Raw genomic sequence first — 22551 nt, forward strand, 5'->3', positions numbered from 1 at the left:
CTGCTTGCCTTGTGCGGGTGCTGAGGAGGGGAGAAGCAAGGGATGCTGAGCAAGGTGGAGGCTTGTCTTCTGTAGAGTATGACTGCGGGCTCTTGCAGACAGCAGTGCCTCAGTTTCTCCCTTTGTTTCAAGGTTTTGAGCTTTGCAGGTAAAGTTTGAGTTAAGCTGCCCTGGAAGATCGCCTGTCTTCATTTGAGCAGGGTGTGTGTGAAAGGGAGAGAGGGGGTGAGCCGAGTGTGCTTGAGCATGGGAGGAATTGGGCCATGCCCCAGGACTTGAGCCATCTCTGGCACAAAAGGAGTTAATGGCAGGGACCGCGCCCCCCCGTGTCCGGGCACGCGCAGCGCGCCCCCTCGGTGCGCGGGCACAGCAGCCAGGCTGCCGGAGAGCAGATCTCGGGGATTCAGGTGCGGAGCCCTTGGCCTGGAGGCGATATGGGTGGTCCGCGGCCCGGTTCAGTCGCTCGCAACAGCCCGGGGAACAGGTGAGGCCGCCTGCCCCGGTCTCTCATCCTCCAGCTGCTCATACCTTGCTCCGATCCTATCCCCTCCCAATCCCGGGCTCCTCCACTCCCCAGCCAATGCTCCCCATCCTTCTCAACCCCCATGTTCTCCATCGGCACCCCTGACCCTCCAATCCTCCTCCGCTTTGCTTCTCTCCTCCGCCTCCTCCCTGAATCCCGCATCCCTACCATCGTCCCACCCGTGGTCCCTCTATTTCCACAGCCTGGCCGCATGCTCATCAAAATACCCCTACTAAGTGCCCCCAGCCCTATTCCTGTATTGCACATTGCCAGTCCCCCCTCCCCCGCAGTGCAGCCCCATCCTTTTTCCATCATAGCATCTCACAGCCAGGCTCCCTCCCCCACTCTCTGCAGCCCCCTCCCCCCAGGCCTTTATCCTATCCTCCCCCATTCCAATGCAGCTTTGTCCCCCAATACCATTCCGAACCCGTGTAGCCCCCAATACTGCAGTTCTCCATACCAGCCCATTCCTGCACAATTCCCCTTGCCCAATACTGCTCCAGCCCCCAAAGTACCCCAGATGCCACTCTAATCCCCAGCATTGCCGCCTCCCCTTGTCTTCTCCCAAATTGCAAGTTGGACCAGGATGGAGATCTCGGCCTTGGGGACTCACAGTGGGTCCTAGGGTACAGAGGGCGTTTGGGGGTCGGTGGATTTGTCTAGGTGTTCACGGGGGAGGGGCTGCAGGGAATTGACTCAGAGGGGACCAGTATTTGGCACTGAAGGGTTACTGGAGAGGGAGGCATCCCGAAGGGGTTAATGGAATTTGTGGGGAGGGGCAGCACCGAGGGGGTTAATGGTATGGGGGGGGTGCTGGCGGGGAAGCCGTGTGAATGAGCGGTCTGTGCCCCAGAGTTGCCATGGAGACGGTGAATGGGGGGATTGTGTGAACTCAGCTGCGGACTATCCCCCCCCATACACACACACACACACACACACACACACACACACACACGCTCCCTTCTGCCCCACCTCCCTACTCCTACCCCTTCCTTCCCTTTCCCCTCCTCCCACCCCCCCACCCAGGTGCATTCTGGGCAATGTCTGGGATCTAACCCCCGCCCCCCTACTTTGCTCCCCATTTCCTCTGAGCCCCCATCCCTTTAGTGGTTTTGCCCGCCTTCCCTCCTCCTCCTCCTTCCCTCCCTCCTTTTCTTTCTCCTTCTCTCTCTCTAGCTCTCTTCCTCTCCCTCTACCTCTCTTGCCCTCCCTCTCCCTCCCTCCCTCCCTCTCTCTTCCTCTCTCTGTTTCTCCCTTTCTTGCTCTCTCTCTTACACACACACATTCTCATTCCCCTCTCGTTGTGGCCTAAGGCCGGGCGTTCCCAATCTCCCTCCCCCACCCCTTCAGCCAGTTCTTAAAGGAGCAGGCCGGCAATCTTGGAAGGCGGGAGAAATAGGGAAAACTAAATTGTATCTGTGTGCGTCTGTGTGTGTGTGTGTGTGTGCGCGCGTGCACGCACGCAGTCTTGCACGCGTGTATGTCTCCATGCAGCAGTGTCTGTGTGCACCCATATGTATGTGCTGGCTGTATAACTGTATGTTAGAAAGCCCGTGTGTCTTGAGTGGCTATTTCTGTCTCTGTCTCCACCTATGTGTCACCATTATGCTGTAGTGTCTCTGGATATTTACCTATGTAGTATGTGTGTGATTATATTTCAGTGAGTCCCTGTGTGTGTCTCTGAATGTATTTCTCTGTGATTCTCTGGCTCTGTGAGGCTCTCTGTCTCAGGATATGCGACGATATGAGGGATCACTGTGGGTTTGGAATATATGTCTGTGGGAGTGAATCACAGTGTCTGTGATCCTGGCTTGGTCTCTCGCACTCCCTTTTGAGTCTTTATGACTTTATTTCCATAGGTCTCTGGGTGTGTGTCCCCCACACCCCGTTGTTTATTTTACACTGGCTGAGTATTAACAATGCCTAGGGTGCTAGGCGGAAGGAGGACTGAAGGAGGACTACGGTCTCTGCCTCAGTTCTGGCACTCGGTGTGAATTAGAGATATCCCACAGAAAGGACCAAGGCTTAAGAATTTGGGAGCAGGGCTGAGGAGCAATGTACAGGGGCACAGGAGGGTCTAGGGACTCTGGTGAGTGGCCATCCTGCTACCCCTCCACCCCACTGCCTGCCCTGGTTGCTGGTGAGGGGGTCTCTATGTGGGATGCTATGCCTATCTGCCAGTTTTTCCTATTTCTGACTTAGAACCCCTGAACGAGGTTAACAATCCTACCCTTTTCTGGTGTGGGAGGTCCCCGTGTGGAGTAACTGGGGCCAGGGGTCTAGAGAGTTTGCTCCGGAACCTGAGCCCCCCTTCCAGTGTTCCCCGCCTCCTGCTTCCACAGGCTACTCTGGGTCTGGCTGACCCCAATGAGCTCCACTGGCTGAGGAGTTGGAGCTGGGGACTGGAAACTTGCAGTGGCAGCAACTGTCACTGTGTCAATCCCCTAGGATCTTCTGGGCCGTAGCAAGGCACACAGACTGCTTTTGATGGGCAATAGAGATCATCTGTGGGCCCCTGGAACGCCAGGCCGGGCATGGGAAAACTCTCCTCACTGTGGGAGGACAGCCCAAGCCCAGCGGAGGGGGGGGACAAGGAAGCAACTCCCCTTAGCCCTCCTCCCAGACCATGTCAGGTGACGCATGCTTCCCTCTCTCCACAGGCCTGTCTGGCCCTGAGGGAGTCCCTTTCTGAAGCTGTGGTGCTTGGACAACCTCTCTGCATTGCTGGGGCACCTGTAGGTGTCCCCCGAGAGCTCAGTCTTGAGGTTCAAGTCAGTGTGGCCATGAAGGGGCTGCCTGTTGGGCTGATGCTGTGACCCCGGAGTCTGCCTTTCCTGCCGGTCCCCCTGCCCGGAACATGTGGCTGCGGCTTGGCCTGCCCTCGCTGTTCCTGAGCCCCGAATCCACGGTTGGCCGGAGCCTGTACCTCACCCTGTGGTTCCTCAGCTTGGTGCTGAGGGCCAGTACCCAGGCCCCAGCGCCCACAGTCAACACCCACTTTGGGAAGCTGAGGGGTGCCCGGGTACCCTTGCCCAGTGAGATCCTGGGGCCTGTGGATCAGTACCTGGGGGTGCCCTACGCAGCTCCCCCCATCGGCGAGAAACGTTTCCTGCCCCCTGAGCCACCCCCCTCCTGGTCGGGCATCCGGAACGCCACACACTTTCCCCCAGTGTGCCCCCAGAACATCCACACGGCTGTGCCCGAAGTCATGCTGCCTGTCTGGTTCACTGCCAACTTGGATATTGTCGCTACTTACATCCAGGAGCCCAATGAAGACTGCCTCTACCTGAATGTCTATGTGCCCACAGAGGATGGTGAGTGCTGCGGCCAGGCACTGTGCCTTCCCTGCTTCCCGCCCGCCCTGTTGTGTTTGTGGCTCGCATGTGGTTGTGTGTGTCCTGCAGCATGCGTCTGTCCGTTGTCTATGAAGATGCTTCTAACCATCACTCAGCTTGGCCTCCCCATTCTTCCCTCCCCCAGCATTGTCTGAGCTCCCGTGTGTGAGTGACACTGTTACCAGGAGGAGCCTGGCCAGGCCTGAGAGCTTTGATGGATCTAGGGCCTGAGTGCTGGATGGGGGTTCCCTGGGGGAGTATGGGTCACTGCTGGCAGCTGCCCAGGATGCTGGCTCCACCAGGCCCCCCTGTTGCCATTCCACCTGCTTTGAAAGGTGGTAGGTCCCTGTGGCCAAGGGAGCCGGGTGTGGGGGGGGGCGAGGGGGGGGTCGGCCTGGTGGGCATCACTTAGATACCTCCTCTTTGGCTAGCTGATGCCTCCTCCCGCGGGGGTCACACTCAGGTAAGTGACAGAAACAAGGAGATGGTGGGACAGGCTCTCTGCCATGTGCCGCCTGCAGAGCAGCTCTTGGGGCCTGGGGGGATGGGGGTGCATGCCCCTGAGCAGAGGCCTCCTGTTATTTTTTAGTTTTTTATTCATTTTACAGTAAAGCGGATTTCCAAGGAATGCGCCCGAAAGCCCAACAAGAAAATTTGTAGGAAAGGAGGTAGGTAGCGAGCCGGCGGGGAGGGAGAGAGAGAGAGAGGGAGGGCTGCCTGCCCACCTGCCCTTGCCCCTGAGGACCCAGCCTTCCTTCAAGTAGCCCAGGCTCAGGGGGCGGTCGGTGAGCAGGCCTGAGCTCCACCATAGCCAAGGGCCTTGGCTGCTTTGCAGGGAGGATTTGGTGGCCTAAGGCAGGTTCAGAGCAGAAGCCGCAACCCCGTTTCTTCCAAATTCCACACTAACGCATGTGCACAGAGCCAGTGGTTTTCTCTGAGCCACCTCAGTGGAGGGGGTGGAGGTGGGGGACTCTAGACAGCCAAGTTGGAGCCAAAGGCCTCTGCCCTTTTCCCAACAGGGAGCCACTGCTTCATCCCTATGTACTCTTTCCTGAGTGCAAAGTCTAGACTCAACTTTCCAGCCTTGAAGTTTAGACCAAAGTCACCCTTGACTCCACCTCTGGCCACAGCATAGCTGAGTGCCCCAGGCTAGTCTGGTGGCTAGACCTTGGGGGTCTCTGGGAACTATGGACTCTAAAGGAGGCACGAGATCCTGTATTTTACATTTACCCTCTTGCTGGGAGGTGTCTGTTCTCCTTGCAGAAATAATTCTTCCTGTTCAAATACCACATCATGTTTTCTGCAAAGCACTTTTCATACTTAGCTGTAAAATCCTCCCCATGTCTCTGGAAGCTTGTAAAGCAGGAATCAGTTTCCCAATTTTACGGATGAGGAAACAGGCCCAGGGGAGTGACTTGCTGCTGCTCAAGGCCCTGTGTTGGTCGGTGGCAGAACTGGGGCCAAAACCCGGGTCTCTTGACCCTCAGGGCGGTGTTCTTTCCACTGTAGCACGCAAGGCTCCCATCTGGTCATTCCCACCTCCCCAACTCTGCAAACAATGGTGAAATGTGGATGGGCTGGGCCAAATTGGAAATAGTACCAGCTTAAGGAATAGGTGAAAAGTCACAGCCTGATCCCTACAACCTTTTGGCAAGATTGGGGTTTGTTTTCCTTTGTAATCGTAGGGCAGGCTTTCCCTGAGTTGGGGTTGTCAGGATTTCCTGCCCGCATGGATGCTCCCTGCTGAGCAGGAATCTCTAGGGGACACATTCCCAAAATCCACATGGAGTGTGTGTGTGTGTGTGTGTGTGTGTGTGTGTGCGCGCGCGTGCGCGCGCTGAGTGTTGTTGATGCACCCGGAAGCACCCAGGGGGGCCTGCAGCTCTAGGGACAGTGTGAGGTCCCACACTCAGCCTAGGACCTCACATGCTGTAGGCGATCAGCAAACACTTGTCCCACAAGAGTGGCATTGCAGAAAGAGTATGGGTCTGGGAACCCCAAAGCCTGACAGTCCCACCTCTCTTCCGCTCACAGTGAGACAGACTTTAGGCAAGCCCCCCCGAGACACACACACACACACACACACACACACACACACACAAAAGGACTTCCACTTTGGCCTCTGAAGATGGTAGGGGGACCATTCCAGCCTTGACATTCCATTAGCCTGTGAATGAATTCAGGAAGAAAGTCTCTTAAGCCTGCTCCTGTGGGTTACTTGCTTGAAGGGTGTGGGGGTGTGCTGCTGGGAGAGAGGATGACTAGACAGTAACTATTCCTAGGAGGAATCATCTCCCCAGGGTGCCAGTGAGAGCCCAGGGGAGTCCAGTCCTCAGAGTTTGGCTAGAGAGCTGACTGGAAGCTCCCCTCAACTGCAAACATTTGCCTATCAGGATCAGTGACTGTGGGCAAGGCCATGTGCTAGGCACTGTGTGCTAGGCAGGGCTGTTGGAGGGGTATGAGGTAAAGGCACAATTCAGGAATAATGGATAAAGTCTTCATCGCTACTCTGACGAAGCTCCTGTCCTAGGATTGAAACTAAGCTGGTTCAGCTGAGCCCCACAGGCCAAGTTGGGAAGTGAGTTCCAGACAGCTTGCAGGGAGGGTATTTGGTAATTTCGAGGCATGGCTCAAATTAGTTCCCTATCCAGGGCCGGTTGGCCATTCAGAATGGAATTTCTGACCCCACTTCTGGGGCGAGAGATATCCTATCTGCAGCGGTTGTTAGGATTGTGGTGTGCATAGGGTAGGCCTGGTCCAGATGGACCCTGCAGCAGCACAGTGTGGGGACCAGGGATGGTGGTTGCGCTGGAAGGAGCAAAGGCATCTGCGCAGAAGAAGTCACAGATGAGGCCGGGACAACGCAGCAACCCAGGGATGCTCCTGGCGGGGCAGCAGGGGAACAGAGGGTGTGTGTGCAATAGGGACCCACTTTCTAAGTCAGTGCCCTTGGGAAGTGAGGGATTTCCGGGGGAGGATCTGCCCCCTCTCCCCACTTCCACTCCATCAAGTTGGAGGGAATGCATGTTTTGGATGAGTACTTGCCTTCCGCCGGGCGGGGGGGGGGCTGTCCATTGTGCCAGCCATGATGCCACAGGCCCCACGGCATTTCCAAGGGCAGTACTGGCAGGTGTTAAGACGGTAGGTGCCACTGGCGGTTCGGGAAGCTAGAGGCCATTCCTGCACCTCGGGCCCAGCTCTTGGCCTACTTGAAAAGCCATTTTGTAATATGAGGGAGGCTCCTGTTTTGATTAATAGCTGTAAGGGAATTTAGTCACCAGTGACCAGACCAGCTGGGAAAGGGGGCTATTTGCTGCCTCCAGGCTGAGAGTATCTGGTGTCACAGAGCAGAGGGTAAGCCCTGGGGTACTGGTGGAATGACCTCTGTCTCCCCACTCTGCCCAGCGTCCAGGCAGCAAGTCCTCTTTCTCCACAGCCATACCCAAGATGCACCTATCATCTCCTTAGAACAGGAAAGAGAATTGGTGCCAGCTTACCCACAGGTCCTCAATGTCTCTCTTCTCTCCTCTGGGTCCCTTCTTTTCTCTCCTTCCCCCCCTTCCTCTCTCCCTCCACCCCACGCTCCACCTTTTTTCTCGCTGATTCTTTCCTTCCCTTTCCCCCATCCTAGAAAGGTGGTATGGTGCAGTGGAAAGACCATGGGCTTTGCAGTTGAGCAGACCTGGGTTTGAATCTTACCTCTAGTGCTTCCTGGCTGTGTGATCTTGGGCAAGTCACTTTACCTCTCTGAACCTCAGTTTCCCCATCGGTGAAACAGGAATAGAGACAGTACTTACCTCATTGGGGTGTAAGGATCAAACAATATGGCAGCAGTAGAGTGTCTGGCACATGGTAAATATTCGGTATATGGTAGGAGCTGTTATTATTATTTCTCTGTCTACCCCCCTCTCTCTGTCTCTGTCTCTCTCTCTCCATCTCTCTCACGTCCCTCTTTCCTCCTCCCCTTCCTCTTTTCCCTCCCTCCCTCTCTATCTCTCTCTAGATCTCCGGGCAGTGCTTGCTGCTCTTAGGCCTGGTTCCTGGGAGCAAGAACCCCATTTGCCATTAGCCAGAGCAGGGGGCCCCAACGAGGAAGACCAGAGGCAAAGCTTTATCTCTTATTTTCTCCTCTGGGAATCAGGGTCAGCTGAGGCCCCACATTAGCCTTCCTACTGGGCCCAGGTAGCTCAGGGCTGGGGGCCCCAATCCCCGTCTCTGCCCTAATAGCTCACTTCCATATCCAACATTCTGGCAGTGCCACCTGTCACCCTCGGTGGCTGCCCCTGCTCTCCAGCTCAGCCTACCAGTGTCCACATTTGCAGCCCCCTTCCACCTGGGAGCAATCCTGTCCTTGCGTGGGCCTCTGGCTCTGCCCTGGCCCGTATGCTGCTCCCTCCGGGAAGGTAGCTGATTGAGACGGGCTGTTGGGGACAGGGAGGCAGGGCAGGGAGGTGCAGGGAAGCCAGCACAGCAGGGGCCTGCAACACCATCATCCTGATGAAGGTCTGGGCCTCAGCCCACCCATTCCCTTGGTTCTTGCCATCCCTCCTGCCTGTCCTGGGCCCAAGCCCAGAGCTGGCTTGCTGGGCCACACTGCAGTCATGCTGTTTTTGAATTCTCTCTCTGTTTTGTTCTCTGTTCTGTGCTGTTGTGTCTCCCCGTGTCTGGTCCCCAGGATCCGGCGCTAAGAAACAGGGCGAGGACTTAGCGGATAATGACGGGGATGAAGATGAAGGTATTTGGGGGCTGCAGGGCGCGGCGGCTGGTGCATGGCACAGAGCCCCTCCCCCTCTCGATGGGGAGAAGCCCCGTCTGTCTGTCTGTCCGTCCGTTGGTGTGTTTCTGTTCCTATACGAGGCTGTTGGGCTGTTCATCCATCTTTGGCCTGGTTGGCCACTGGGCGTTCCGGGGTGATGGACACAGCTGGCGGGAGCAAGAGACCACGAGCAGAGCCAGGGGGCAGGCCTCCTCCTCGCCCCAGTCCCCTACCCCCATCCTCTGCCCTCCAGTAGCAGCAGGCACTGACAGAGACAGCTTCCTCCCCCGTCTTCTGTGGTTCACGGGCACCTGCCCCTACTGATCAGCAGGGAGAATGGAGAGAAGGCAGAGCAGAGGGAAGGCTGGGAGAGGCATGAAGGGAACTGGATGATGAGGACATACCTGTGTTTCACTGGCAGAGGAGACACTTGTGTTTTGCGGGGAGACTGGCTCCTGCGAGAGGGGCCCGGCAGGATATTGAACGAAGGAGTGAGGCAGTGACAACCCAAGGGGCTGGAGATTAGCACCACTTAGAACCTCCCCAGCCCCCTCCCAGAAAGAGAGACCTGTCCTCGGGGTCAGGGGCCACAATAGGCTCAGGACAGGGCCAGAAAGGCTGTGGGCTAAAATGCTGAGGCCAGAACGCCACGGCCCAGTCCATAGATGGTATAAGATCCTCGTGTGATGCTTGAACCAGTCTTCCTTCCTCCTTGGGAAAACAGGTTGTGTTTGCTTGGCAACAGAAAGCATTCCCTTTTACCTCCTTGCCCTGGCCCTGGCCCTGCCCCTCCACCCCTGGAGGTGCCAAACAGCTCAGGGGGGCCCCCTCTCCCCCCTACCCACCCCTTGCTGGTGGCTGGTAGGGCTGTGCTGGTGAGGCAGAGTGGTGGTCCAGCTCACACACTGAGAGGCTGCAGGTAGAGGTGGTCAGGCCGGGAGCCTTCTCTTGACTGCCCAGCTCCAACGCCACTGTACTGCCTGGGCTTGGGAGCAGCCGCTTGGAGGTCTCTCAATGAATGGCCTTTGGGAAGGCTCCATCTTCATCTTAATGCTGACTGGGGTGGGGGTGGGGGATGGCGAGGCAGGGGTCTCTCTCATTCTTAGTTCGGCCTCCTCCTCTCCTCTTCCCCATCCCCAGTGCTTCCAGTTAAGTCTGCTTGATGCCCAGGGAGAATGGGGTAATTGGGCACATGGCTGAGAAACCATGTCACTTAAGGTCCCCCACACCCCGTCTCTGCCATTCACTCCCTTTTATCCACAACCTTCCTTGTTCTCTCCCGTGCCACCCCTTACTCCCACCCTTCTTGTCTCTGTCTGCACTGGGGGGGCCAGCTGCTGCCAGTGGCCGTATTTCCATGTAACTGGTCTAGTCTTGGGGGTTTCAGGGCTCCCCAGCCTCTGCTCTCTGAAGCCATGTCAGGTCCCAGGACTCCTGGGTGCCCCGGGGCAGGGACTCACTTGATCCAGCTAAGGAGACCAGGCCTTCCTCTTCCTCCCGCTCCCTGCCCAACAGGTGTGGCTGACTGCCTTCAGCTGGGAGGCTGAAACCAGAGTCTTTAAAAACGGCGCTGAAGTCCTCTGGCCAAGTCTCTGGCCCACACTTGAGTCCAGGCTGAGCAGCCCCATGAGTCCTGCCCTCAGAGCTGGTGGTGGTGTCCTGGCACCTGGGATAGCTTTGCTGCCCACAACCCGTCCCCCGCCCCGGCCAGGGCTGGTGGGGGTGGGGGAGGAAGGGCATCCTACCCAGCCTGTTTCTCACCCCTTCTCCTTGCAGACATCCGGGACAGTGGTGCTAAGCCCGTCATGGTCTACATCCATGGAGGCTCTTACATGGAAGGGACGGGCAACATGATTGATGGCAGTGTCCTGGCCAGTTACGGCAACGTCATCGTCATCACCCTCAACTATCGGGTTGGGGTACTAGGTATGGTTCCCTACTAGGTGCCTAGAAGGAAGACTGAGTCCTTATGGAAGGAGGAAAAAATGCTGGGGATTTAATGCTGGCCTTGGTTCTCAGCGGATGCCAATGACCTAGTCAAATGCCATTTGTTATCACACAGTCCCTACCCAAGTGCTGGGAGCTTCCCCGTGTCCCCAGGCCCTTTCCTGGAATGTTTAGCTGCAACTGGAAACTCAGTTCAACCTCCACACCTTCTGTTAAGTTTCAAGCCAAGTCACTGCTTTCAGATTTTCGCTTAGCTGAGTTTTGCAGGGTCCATTAATTTTCTAGTGTCATTCCCCTATCACTACCCTCCCAGGCCCACATCCCTAAAAACCCCACACATACACAGATACTCCTTCTAACCTGTCACATATCCATATGCTCACATACCCTCACATGGCCACACATCCATGCTGCCCATGCATACGATTATTTCTCACCCCACAAATACACACATATACCCATACACATATAGAACCCCCCAAAATCCACATCTACAAACTGCCTCTCACATACGCACATTCCCCACCACTCCATAAACACTCCACACAGTTTTCCCCCCACACATATCCACATACTATATACCTCTGTACACTCAACATCTGTACCCCATATGTACACAGATTTCTCGCACTGCCCCCATTCCCATATATCTCGCCCCTCTACATCTCTATAGGCACGGCTACACCCATACACATTACACATACCCACATATCCCCCTGCACACCTCACTTCCTCATTCACTCCAACACCCACATACACACATATGTCCCTCAACTTCCCCATGTAAACACAAGCCAATATTCCCCCACCCTATGCATATGTATCCATATTCGCATGTCCACATCTCCCCACCCAATGCATATACAAATACTATAACACACCCCTCATATCCCTGCTTCCACGTCTACAATATGTGTCCCATGCACCACACTTACATATCTCTCCACTGTATGCACATACCCATGGACCTCCTACATGTATACCCACAATCCCACATATATGTGCACACATGGACACTCCTCCCAATCAGAGCTTGCATATATACATGCAGAATGCATATGTACATAGCCCCCCAGCCAACAAACACATACACATCCATATATCCCTGCTTGACCTCCAGATCCATCCATGCACATACCCCCACATTTGTACATAGCCCACACTTACCCCATATATATATACATGTACAAATGTCCACTACTCTCTCTGTGCCTGTATCCCCATATCCTCCCACCTCATTACACGAATGCACTCCCACATATACATGCTTACTTCTCAAATGCTTCATCATATATACCTAGCTGCCCTTCCCTACACATCCTCTCTCATCTGCCCACTTATTTTTGTGATGTAGGCTGCCCCTCTGTGTTGTCTCTTCCTGGATGACTAGGACTGCCTATCTGTGGCCAGGGTCCTGAGGTAAACAAGTACCTCAGAGAGGGTGACTCAACATACAGGGTCTTACTCCCTTTCAGACACTCACCCAGGCCTCCGAGGGCACATGCAGCCATATGGCCCCATAAGGACATGAAGAAGATAACTTGTCCAAAGAGCTTGTGTCTTCTAAGTTCCAGTGGGCGGGGAGAGGGTGGCTATGCCATGCATCAGGGCTGGAGGCCTAGATGCTGGACCAGCAGCCACTTGGCCACTTGGCTGACAGGACCTTATTTTAATTTGCTTTTGAGTGTATTGTTTTTGCCAGCTCTACTTCCAAAGACCCTGGTACTGCATGTCACTTCTAGTGCCAATTATGAACACAGAAAGGCAATCTTTTCTTGACTTACCGTTATTACTCGGTGGGCCAGCAAGACATGTCTTGGGGGTTCAGGCTGGAGAAATGATATTCCGTGAAAACAGCGGAGCCCATGTCCCTTCAATGGCATCTGGATCTCAGGGATGAAGTGCGCAAGACATCTGGTGGGCTTGGGTCTCATGGTTTGGCCACTGTTCCTCTATCTTTCCAAGTTGCCCCAGACCTCCCAGCGAGGCTCTCTTGAGGGTTCTGTCCTGTTGAGGAAGTGGACCTGAGTCTCTGACAGTGAAGGGGAGGTGAAGGGGGCCTTAAATCCATAAGCTAGCTGCACAGTTCCTGGAGAGTCAGGAATATCCACAAGTAAGCTCACACAGACACCCAGCCACACATACACAGTAGTTAAAGGCCAGAAGGAATTTTGCGACCTTATTTTGTTAGTGAGAGTGACATGGCTGCTTTAAAAAGTGAGACATACCAAGCTCCATTCTGTTGGTTTTATTGGAAAGCACTAGAGAGTACTAAGAATGCACTTTGGTTTTCAATGATTGGACCAGCTAGGGATGCAGGAAAAGAAAGAGAGGAGGAGCTGGGGCGGGGGGAAGAGGGGAGAAAGTGAGAAGAGAAGAGGAGATGGGATGGAGAGAGTCAGGATGAGAAGCATCACTGTGAGAGCTGTGGGTTCCGTAGAGGCTCTTGCCAGGGAGTGCTCACTATGGCATCCTGGTTTGCTGAGTACTTGATAACCTTCCACTTCTCTAATCTTTAAGTTTCTCCATCAGAAGTTTCTGACCTTTGGGAGAGTCTTGGACCCCTTTGAGATTCTAATAAAAGCTATGGACTCTCCCCCAGTAAAATGGACACACACACTCAAGAAGTTATAGAAATGGTTCCGTGGTCACCACCAAAAGTCATTCAGGGAGCTCAGGTTAGGAACTGCCCCCATCCCCCTCCTTTTATAGCCTCCTCTCATTTGGATAACCAGCACAGAACATCTAGGAGCAGGAATATTATTATTTGGGCCTCAGGTGTTAATGATCGACATATTGCCCAAACCTCAGAAGGAGTCATAACCTGAGATTTGGTCAGAAGTTCCCCCACCACTTCCTATGTCTCCTTCACTGCCTGCTCTACAACACAAATGTAACCAATAAGCCGCTGATTAGATTCTGGGTCCATGCAAGATGTTTTTGTCTCTTGGTGCCAGATGTAGAACATAGATCTGTCCCTGACACTTGGGGCTTTTGCCGTGTTGCTGACACTTTGTTGTTTTGTGTCTTCAAGCATCCCAGATCAGGCGGCCAGTTTGGGGTCCCAGTTGCATGCACATTCACCCTCCCTTCAGCTTCTCTGGAAGCACTGAGCCCAGAAAGATGATCTACTCTGAGGTGCTTCTTTGGACATCTTGGGTGATTCATTTATTTGGAGAATGTCACAGGCCAGTCCATGGATCCCATCTTATTATTTGAGGAGCATCCCCACAAAACACACTGAGCTGGAGACCATCCAAAGAAAGGGACCACAGCAGGATCCCAGATGTAGATATCCCTGGGGCTGAGGAAGTAGGGGCTTGCCAGATTTTTATTCTGGGTTCCAGAATCTAATCCTACGTCTTTGCTCTGGTACCCTTCAGGCAAACCAAAAACCTGGTAAATGTTAAGCCTTGAGTGAGAGATCTGTGGTTTGGGGACAGTGTGCCAAACTCCCTCATCTTCTGTCGATGGGCACCTTATGTAGATGGCAGTATAGACCTGGGTTCAGGGAGACTGTCTCAGATTTCTTCTGACAGTTTAAGGAGTTAGGCAGTTCAGCTCTCAGTGTCATGTGGTTTCTGTGGATGGCTGAGTTACTGGGGAACTAGCAGCAAATGACTGCTCTACTGCACTGCCAGGTTTCTGTGTGCTCACGGTCGATCACATTTGCTGGATCATGTGCCCGAGCCTGTTGAATATGGCACTTCACACAGGACTCTTGTAGTAGGGGATGGTTGACAGGGCATCATCCGCATGCTTCAGCGCCTCTCATCCCAAGATCGGTGGGAGCTCGGGGAGCTACAAGTGACAGTTGACTCCTCCAACCAGCCCTTTCAGGCCTTTGCTCCTAACCGGGGGAATCCAGACACATTGGAGAAATCTCCCCTACTACATCTGGGCACAGGCTCCTCCCGCTGATGGGACAGACACACTGATACATTTCCCCTGCTGCTACCTTGGCTCGAGGCTGAAGCCCCGGCCACTCTGGCTTCCATAAGAGAAAAGGGAAAGAAAATATGGAGGAGGGAGAAAGGAAGAGAGAGGGGACAGGAGGGCTGGGGGAAGCACATAGTGGTTTTTGCCGGAAGGTCTCGGGCTTGGACAGCTGGGTTGGATCTTGGTCAGCAGACTTTTGAAGACTTGCAGCAGCGGCTTCAATGTGTGAATGGGCCCGGCAGAGGAGAAGCTGGTTCCCTTGTCTGGAGGAACAAGGGCTCCTCCGTTCATCCTCATTCAGGCTTTCTCTAATTCCTTCACATTTCCTCGCCTGAAGAGGGCTTGTGATTGAGTCCTGAGAGGAATAACTAAGTACTTTACATACTTAACTGCACCAAATGTAAATTAATAACACCCTTGAAGAGGGTGAAACCCTTTTCTTTCATGGAAGCTAGAAGCAGGAGGACCTGAGAAAGACAGGGATGAGGTCTTGGGCCTGCTGGAGTCTGTTCGAATCCAGCCTCTGCCCATGGGCTGCCAGGACTGCCTGAGAGCTCTCCGTGAGCTCAGGGTGCCCAGACATGGCCTTGCAAAAACTTGATCCCAGGTGCTGTGAACGAGCTCGTAAACATGGAGTCAAAATAGACCGATCTAGGTGTGGGTTTCCAAGGTGTAGGAGCGCCATGACTCCCACCTGGAAAGGACCCTTCCAAAAGCCTAGGGCAGGACAAGATAGAGCCCTTCCATGGAGCCTAGAGATCAAGGACGAGAGATGAAACGAGGCAGCGTGATCAGTCTGAAATGGAAGCAGGGTGTGTGTGTGGTGGGGGAGGAATATAGGACATCTCTGTGGGATAGCCAGCAGGTGGGCGGGAAGGTAGTCTCCATGGTAGCAAGTCTCCACAGCAGCAAATCCCAGCAGGTGGGCGGGAAGGTAGTCTCCATGGTGACATGTCTCCTCAGCAGCAAATCCCAGTGGGTGGGCGGGCAGACCTGTTTCTCTGGTAACACACTGCACTGACTTTCCCATTTCTCCACCAGATGAAAAAGATGGTCTAACCCAGTGGTTTTCTAACTTTAGCAAGCACCACATCACCTGAAGAGCTTGTTAAACACACAGATTGCGGGGCCTCCTCCCCAGAGTTTCTGATTCATTAGGTCTTGGAGGAAGGGAAATGAGAACCGGCCCTGAGAATGAGAGGTAGGGGCCACTCGAGGCCCTGGAATGAGGTGTAGATGGGCTCATTTGCAGGAGAAGGGCAAGCAGAGCCTAGGGATTGTTGCCTCTTGGGATCCTCACTTCCCTCAGAGAGAGGAGGAAGGGGAGAGAGAAGTAATTATAGACTTAGAGAGTGCGGTGCATATTAGAGATGCTTATGTTCGTTTTACCCTGACTACAGCCCTTTGAAGTATTTTTATATTCATTTTACAGAAGAGGAAACTATAGCCCAGATATTTTAAATAACTGGCCCAAGGCTATGTGACTAGTAAGAGGTAGAGTCAGGACTCGAACCAAGGACCATCTGACTCCAGAGTCCCTGCCTATTCCACTCTGTCTTGCCAGGGGCTAGGGTAATGTCCCGGATAGCACATCCGGGGCCTGGCCATTTGCAGTTCCTGCAGCTTAAGTCTCCTAGCTGGAGGGTCCCCCTTGAATAGTCTGGAGACCCCTTCCTCCAAACTGGAGAATGGGTGGGTGGCAAGGAATTGATCCTTCCTATATTGATGGTGCTGGAGCTTGCAGAAAGGAGCTATGGTAGAGGGTAGCCAGGTGGAAAGAACCACACTGCATGCCCATCCTCTGTCCTCATGCCCTCCGCCCCCACCCCCGCCGCCATCCCCAGTCTCCTGCCTGCCATTATAACCCAAATCCCCCATCCCTCTACCTTCACTGTCCTCATGCCCTTTGTTGAATCCAGGTTTCCTGAGCACCGGTGATCAGGCTGCCAAGGGCAACTATGGGCTCCTTGACCAAATCCAGGCCCTCCGCTGGGTGAGCGAGAACATTGCCTTCTTTGGTGGTGATCCCCGCCGTATCACTGTCTTTGGCTCAGGCATCGGTGCATCCTGTGTGAGCCTCCTCACTCTGTCGCATCACTCGGAGGGTGAGTAGCATTTGGGGCAAAACGTGAGCTAGCAAAGTGTCAGCTGCCCACCCTGAGCCTCAGGTCCCCCGTCTCCCCACCCCAAGCTCCAGAGTGTCCAGGAGAACCAGCTAGCCCTCTTCTAACAGCTTGGCATCCCTTTGGGGAGAAGTGGAATAGGAATGTTCCCCTAGGAGAAGAAGTAATTCTCCCCTTGTGAGAGAGGGAAAAAGAGAATCCCGTTTATATCTTGAGAAAGCAAGATGCTCCTTCTGTCATGATGGAAGTTGGATTTGGTTGAGTGGGAGTAGAATGTGTCTCTGAAGGGACAGTGGAGGGTTTTTGGGGGCAGGGCAACTCTTTCAGTTTGGGAAGGACATGTGACTTCAGGGTAGAGATCTAGGGTGGGAATTAGTTTTTAGGTGTAAGAAACACTCATTCTTTGCCTTTCTCCCTGAAGAACAAGTCTGTACAGGAGAGAAACTGTCCTTAAGTGGGGAGATGGGTCGGAACAGTGAGGATCACTAACCTGTGGGGTGGGCTTTTTTTCTGAGGGGCAGCCATCTGATAGCCCACACCAGACTTCCTCCCTATACAACCCCTAAGGGAAGACTCTCATTTTTAGCCCAGACGAAAGCCTCTCTCCTTGCCATGGGTCCCTCTGCCAGTGACTCTTCAAGGGAGCTGAACAGGCCCCTTTTTTGGCACAGCAGGCAAAGTTCTCTTCACCTCTGGGCTCTAGAGCACATTCTTCTCCGAAGTAAGGAAATCTGTGAGAGAGGACAAGGTAGTTTTGCTGGAATCAACCCTGTGAGTGAGTGATATTCTCACAGGAAGACTTCCAGTCCCTCTTTGAAGAAGGCCCGTCTCTCTGAGAGAGACAAATCACCCCTATCTGACCTAGACATTCTGCCTCTGTCCCTCCAGGGACTACCCTAGTGAGGGAAGACCAGGGTGAAATCTGCATCACACTTTAGAATGTGTTTCTAGGTGACAGGAATACTTTTCTCCACAAAGGGGAGGGTGAGGTGACCGTCTGTGAGGGCGCCCCTGTCTGAAAAGAGGAATAGCACCTCCTCTGGTAGAGAACTATTTCCTTGAGAGGAGAAGGCCTTTCTTGGAGTGCTGCCGTATTCTGTCTCCCGAGGGGCCTGGCTGCTGTAAAAAGTTGTTCCCTCTGTCTTTCTGCAATTGATTCATGGAGAATAATTTTTTGAAAAGCAAGGCTTTCTCTTAAGTAGTAATCTATATTTCTCTCCCTCTTTTTCTACCCTTGCAAACTGCCTTCCTTTTAGAGGAAAGGAATTGTATACTTGAGGGCCAGATTATCCCTTACTTGGGAATGTTGGGGCCAGGGAGAGCATGATACCATTTTTTTTTCCCCTCAGGGGAGGTAGGGAAGAAGAATAATCCACTTTTTGAGTTTGGGGGACTGGCTCCCTCTTGGCTTAGGAAAAAACTGGATCTGAGGCATCAGTAGTTTCTGGAAAAGGAAAGTCTCTATAGAGACTACACCCTGGAAGAGCGCGTTCCCCGAAGACTTTGAGATCCCAAGGCCTTTGCCCTCAGGAATCTTTCCCCCAAACTCCCAGAATGTGAGGCTCTCTCCTGCCTGCATTTCTCATCTCTCATGAAAAAGACCCCTTTGTGGTGGAAGCGCCAGCTCCCTGGTGGTATGCTGGCACAGAGCTGGGCCCAGCTGGGCAGGAAGCAAGAAGGGAAGACAAGGAGAGATAAAGAGAGAGAGCAGAAGGAAGCTGATGTCTGGGACCCAAGGGGTTAATTCTTTCTGGCACTTCCTTAACCCCCAAGTTACCAACCATCATCCCAGAACAAGGAAGCAAGAAACAGGCAGGGGATAAGTCAGTGCAGGGGCCCAGCAACCCCTCCTCTGGTCCTGATCCATCATCCCAGATAAAAGGTTTCTTCTTCCTTCATAGCTTCTTTCACCCATAGGGCAGCCTCAGTGACAAAGGAATGAGGAGGAAGTATTTGATTTGCCCCTCAGAGACAGGTAAGAGAGGCCTAGGCTGTGGGTGACATGATGGATCTGATCCGGGGATGCCTATCTTCTGTAGGGCTTTTCCAGAGGGCCATCATCCAAAGTGGTTCTGCTCTGTCCAGCTGGGCTGTGAACTACCAACCAGTGAAGTATACCAGCCTGCTGGCAGACAAGGTAGGCTGTAACGTGCTAGACACAGTGGACATGGTGGACTGTCTTCGTCAAAAGAGTGCCAAGGAGCTAGTAGAGCAGGACATCCAGCCAGCCCGCTACCATGTGGCCTTTGGCCCTGTGATCGATGGGGACGTCATTCCTGATGACCCCGAGATTCTCATGGAGCAGGGCGAGTTCCTCAACTATGACATTATGCTAGGGGTCAACCAGGGCGAGGGACTCAAGTTCGTGGAAGGGGTGGTTGACCCTGAGGACGGCGTCTCTGGCACCGACTTTGACTACTCAGTCTCCAACTTTGTGGACAATCTATATGGCTATCCTGAGGGTAAGGACACCCTGCGGGAGACCATCAAGTTCATGTACACAGACTGGGCAGACCGTGACAATCCGGAGACCCGCCGCAAAACACTGGTGGCACTCTTCACTGACCACCAGTGGGTGGAGCCCTCGGTGGTGACCGCTGATCTGCACGCCCGCTATGGCTCACCCACCTACTTCTATGCCTTCTACCATCACTGCCAGAGCCTCATGAAGCCTGCTTGGTCAGATGCAGCTCATGGGGACGAAGTACCCTATGTTTTTGGTGTCCCTATGGTAGGCCCCACTGACCTCTTCCCCTGTAATTTCTCCAAGAATGACGTTATGCTCAGCGCTGTCGTCATGACCTACTGGACCAACTTTGCCAAGACCGGGTAAGGAGAAAGTGGGGGTTGTGCTTCTTTGGGACCCCAGCATGTCCTCTCTTCTGTTCCTCTCTCTAAACATCTTCTGTCATCTTTTTAAGAGATATTCCCCAAATCCTGCCTGGTAACCTCCTCACCCCCTTCCTACTTCCTCCTTTTGAGTCTTTCGTGCCATTTCTTCCCTCAAAAATTTTGTGGAGGCTCAGAATTAGCTAGCATTAGGACCAAGCAGCCCTGGGAGTTACTGGCAAAACTATAGGATTCAAAGTTAGATGGTCAGAGGCCGAGTGAAATGGAAATAAAGTACATTCATAAAGAGCCTTTCAAGGGTTCTTGGAAAAATTGGGCTGAAAAGTTTGATGGATGCTTGATAGCATGTGAGAAGAAAAAGCATCTATAGCATGACCTTACAGGTTGGGCACAGGGAAGGATGAGACCATTTCCATGATGCCATAGCAACAGGCAAAGCGGAGGGGCATGGACAGAGGAAAGGGCCCTGAATAATGATGGAAATGTGGGAATTTATGGGCTGGGGAAGAGGTTTAGAAGTGGGTGTGAGAGGAAGAATTCTGGGCCTTTTGCTCATCCAGGTAGAGTGGTGACCCCAGATTTCCATGTGGTATTTCAGGGATCCGAACAAGCCGGTCCCCCAGGATACCAAGTTCATTCACACCAAGGCCAACCGCTTTGAGGAAGTGGCCTGGTCCAAATACAATCCCCGAGACCAACTCTACCTTCACATCGGGCTGAAACCAAGGGTCCGCGATCATTACCGGGCCACTAAGGTGGCCTTCTGGAAACATCTGGTGCCCCACCTATACAACCTGCATGACATGTTCCACTATACGTCCACAACCACCAAAGTGCCGCCCCCGGATACCACCCACAGCTCCCACATCACCCGCAGGCCCAACGGCAAGACCTGGAGCACCAAGCGTCCAGCCATCTCCCCTGCCTACAGCAATGAGAATGCCCAAGGGTCCTGGAATGGGGACCAGGATGCAGGGCCACTCCTGGTGGAGAACCCTCGTGACTACTCCACTGAATTAAGTGTCACCATCGCTGTGGGGGCCTCCCTCCTGTTCCTGAACGTTCTGGCCTTTGCTGCCCTCTACTACCGCAAGGACAAACGGCGTCAGGAGCCCCTGCGGCAGCCTAGCCCTCAGAGGGGAGCCGGGGCCCCTGAATTGGGAGCTGCTCCTGAGGAGGAGCTGGCAGCATTACAGCTGGGCCCCACCCACCATGAATGTGAGGCTGCCCCCCCCCATGACACACTGCGCCTCACTGCACTGCCTGACTACACGCTGACCCTGCGTCGCTCCCCTGATGACATCCCACTCATGACACCCAACACCATCACTATGATTCCCAACTCCTTAGTGGGGCTGCAGACATTGCACCCCTATAACACCTTTGCCGCAGGGTTCAATAGTACTGGGCTGCCCCACTCACACTCCACCACCCGGGTATAGCTCCAGCCCAGAGCACAGCCTATCTCCCGGCTCCTTCCCTCCCACACCCACGGACACATGCACACACAGACACACACACAGAGACACGTATGGACATATATGTATACGCACGCACCCACGCCCGACAGCAGACCCACCTGCACAAACATAGACAGATGTGGACATGCACCCTCATGTACAAAAACACAAATAAGGAAGTAAACCTGAACAAACCCTTCAAATAGGGACGCAAATGAGTCTTTGGGAAACCGAGGACCTGTGGAACAGCAGCTGAAGCCAGCTCCTTGAGCCTGATCACAGACACTTCTGGGGGCCTGAAAGCACCAGCTGGACACCCCCTTGGTGCTCGCCTTCCGCCTCTCTTGGAACTGCACCACCGACCAACTCCAGACTTGGGAGCTTTAAAGAGCAGAGTAGCTCTTTCTCCCCCAGACTTGGTCTTTTTTCTGGGTCTTGTTTTTGTTGATTTTAAAAATAATTTTGGAACAAATGCCTCTCCAACCCATGAGCGCAAAGAGGCTCCAGAAGGGAGGCTCCAGGCCTATGTCTGTCTGGGTGTGGAACCCCCAGTGCTCACACAATCCAGTCAAGGAACATGACCCCCGCCCCCAGGAAAGAAACGGATTCAAGCAAGACCATGGGGTAGAAGGAGGAAGGGGCTACTGCTGGATGGGATTGGAGGGCCATAGGGGAGAACTCTCCAGCCATCTCTGTGTCCCTGTGGAGGGCTGCAGAGACTGCAGGGTGACCTGCTTTCCCCAAAGGCCAGGAGTACTGGCCTGGCTAGACCAGGGGACCCTATATTTGGTGAATGAGGTTCTGGTGGAGACCATGTCATTATTGGGCCCCTGAGTGTAATCTGGGTTCTGCCTCTGCCCTTGGGGTCATGGTATCAGAAATTCGCCCCATTTTCTTTACAGAGTCTCTTTTGTGTCTGTCATTTCTCTTTCAAAAAGGCAGTGTTTTTTGTTGTTGTTGGCTTTTTTTTTTTTTTAAAGAAAAGTTCTTAAAACACTAACGGAAACCCATGGAGTTTGTCCTTTGTAAAAATTTTAAACACAGTGTCTTGATATAAAAATAAAAAATCCAGTTAGCACTCCCAACCTGCCTCCCTTGCACAGGCCTTGCCCCAACAGACCTCCCAGCAGGGCGCCCCTGCCGGCTAGGAATTCAGCCTGCTTCTGCATCTTGTGCCTTTAAGCTGAGTCAAGCCCGGGCTATACCCTGCTGGGCCCCACACACAGGTCTGTCCAATCTTAAGCAGGTTGCTGTCCCCATAACCCTCTGCCCCACCCCCCAAAGCTCTGCTCTGGATTCCTGCGGCTCAAGCCTTCTCTCAGTACCCTGGGCCTCCTAATGAAATGGCAAAAAATAACACTTCCTCCTCCTCCTTGCCACTTCAGCCTGTGCAGCCTCACACCACCACTGTGGCCACCCGCAGCTGCCACTGCCACCATCAGCACCATCTTGCCCCCATCCTGGACTGGGGGCTGGGAGGAGGTGTGACCTCTAACAGGTTGAAATTCTTTCTCATATCTGAATCCAGTGTGGCATCAGATATGTGGACCCCCTGGCCTTGGGGGACTGACAGAGCAGGGGCCTCTTCCTCCCCAGGGATATTTGTTTCCTGTTCTGT

At 53.7% G+C, this 22551-nt stretch overlaps 1 protein-coding gene across 3 annotated transcripts; it reads left to right on the forward strand.

The window, feature by feature from the left end:
- The first annotated feature begins 328 nt into the window (after window positions 1-328).
- Window positions 329-22018, forward strand: NLGN3 (neuroligin 3). 3 transcript variants are annotated; one of them, XM_038587664.1, is made up of 8 exons: window positions 329-484; window positions 3184-3837; window positions 4467-4526; window positions 8534-8593; window positions 10391-10540; window positions 16420-16605; window positions 18663-19452; window positions 20072-22018. In XM_038587664.1, the coding sequence occupies exons 2-8, from the start codon at window positions 3381-3383 to the stop codon at window positions 20913-20915; spliced, it is 2547 nt and encodes an 848-aa protein (XP_038443592.1). In that variant the 5' UTR covers window positions 329-484; window positions 3184-3380; the 3' UTR covers window positions 20916-22018. The 3 variants fall into 3 exon arrangements, with proteins under 3 accessions (XP_038443592.1, XP_038443593.1, XP_038443594.1); XM_038587665.1 differs by lacking the exon at window positions 4467-4526; XM_038587666.1 differs by lacking the exons at window positions 4467-4526; window positions 8534-8593.
- The last annotated feature ends 533 nt before the right edge of the window (window positions 22019-22551 follow it).

This window comes from Canis lupus, chromosome X (genome assembly GCF_011100685.1).
Source record: "Canis lupus familiaris isolate Mischka breed German Shepherd chromosome X, alternate assembly UU_Cfam_GSD_1.0, whole genome shotgun sequence".
Classification (NCBI taxonomy): domain Eukaryota; kingdom Metazoa; phylum Chordata; class Mammalia; order Carnivora; family Canidae; genus Canis; species Canis lupus.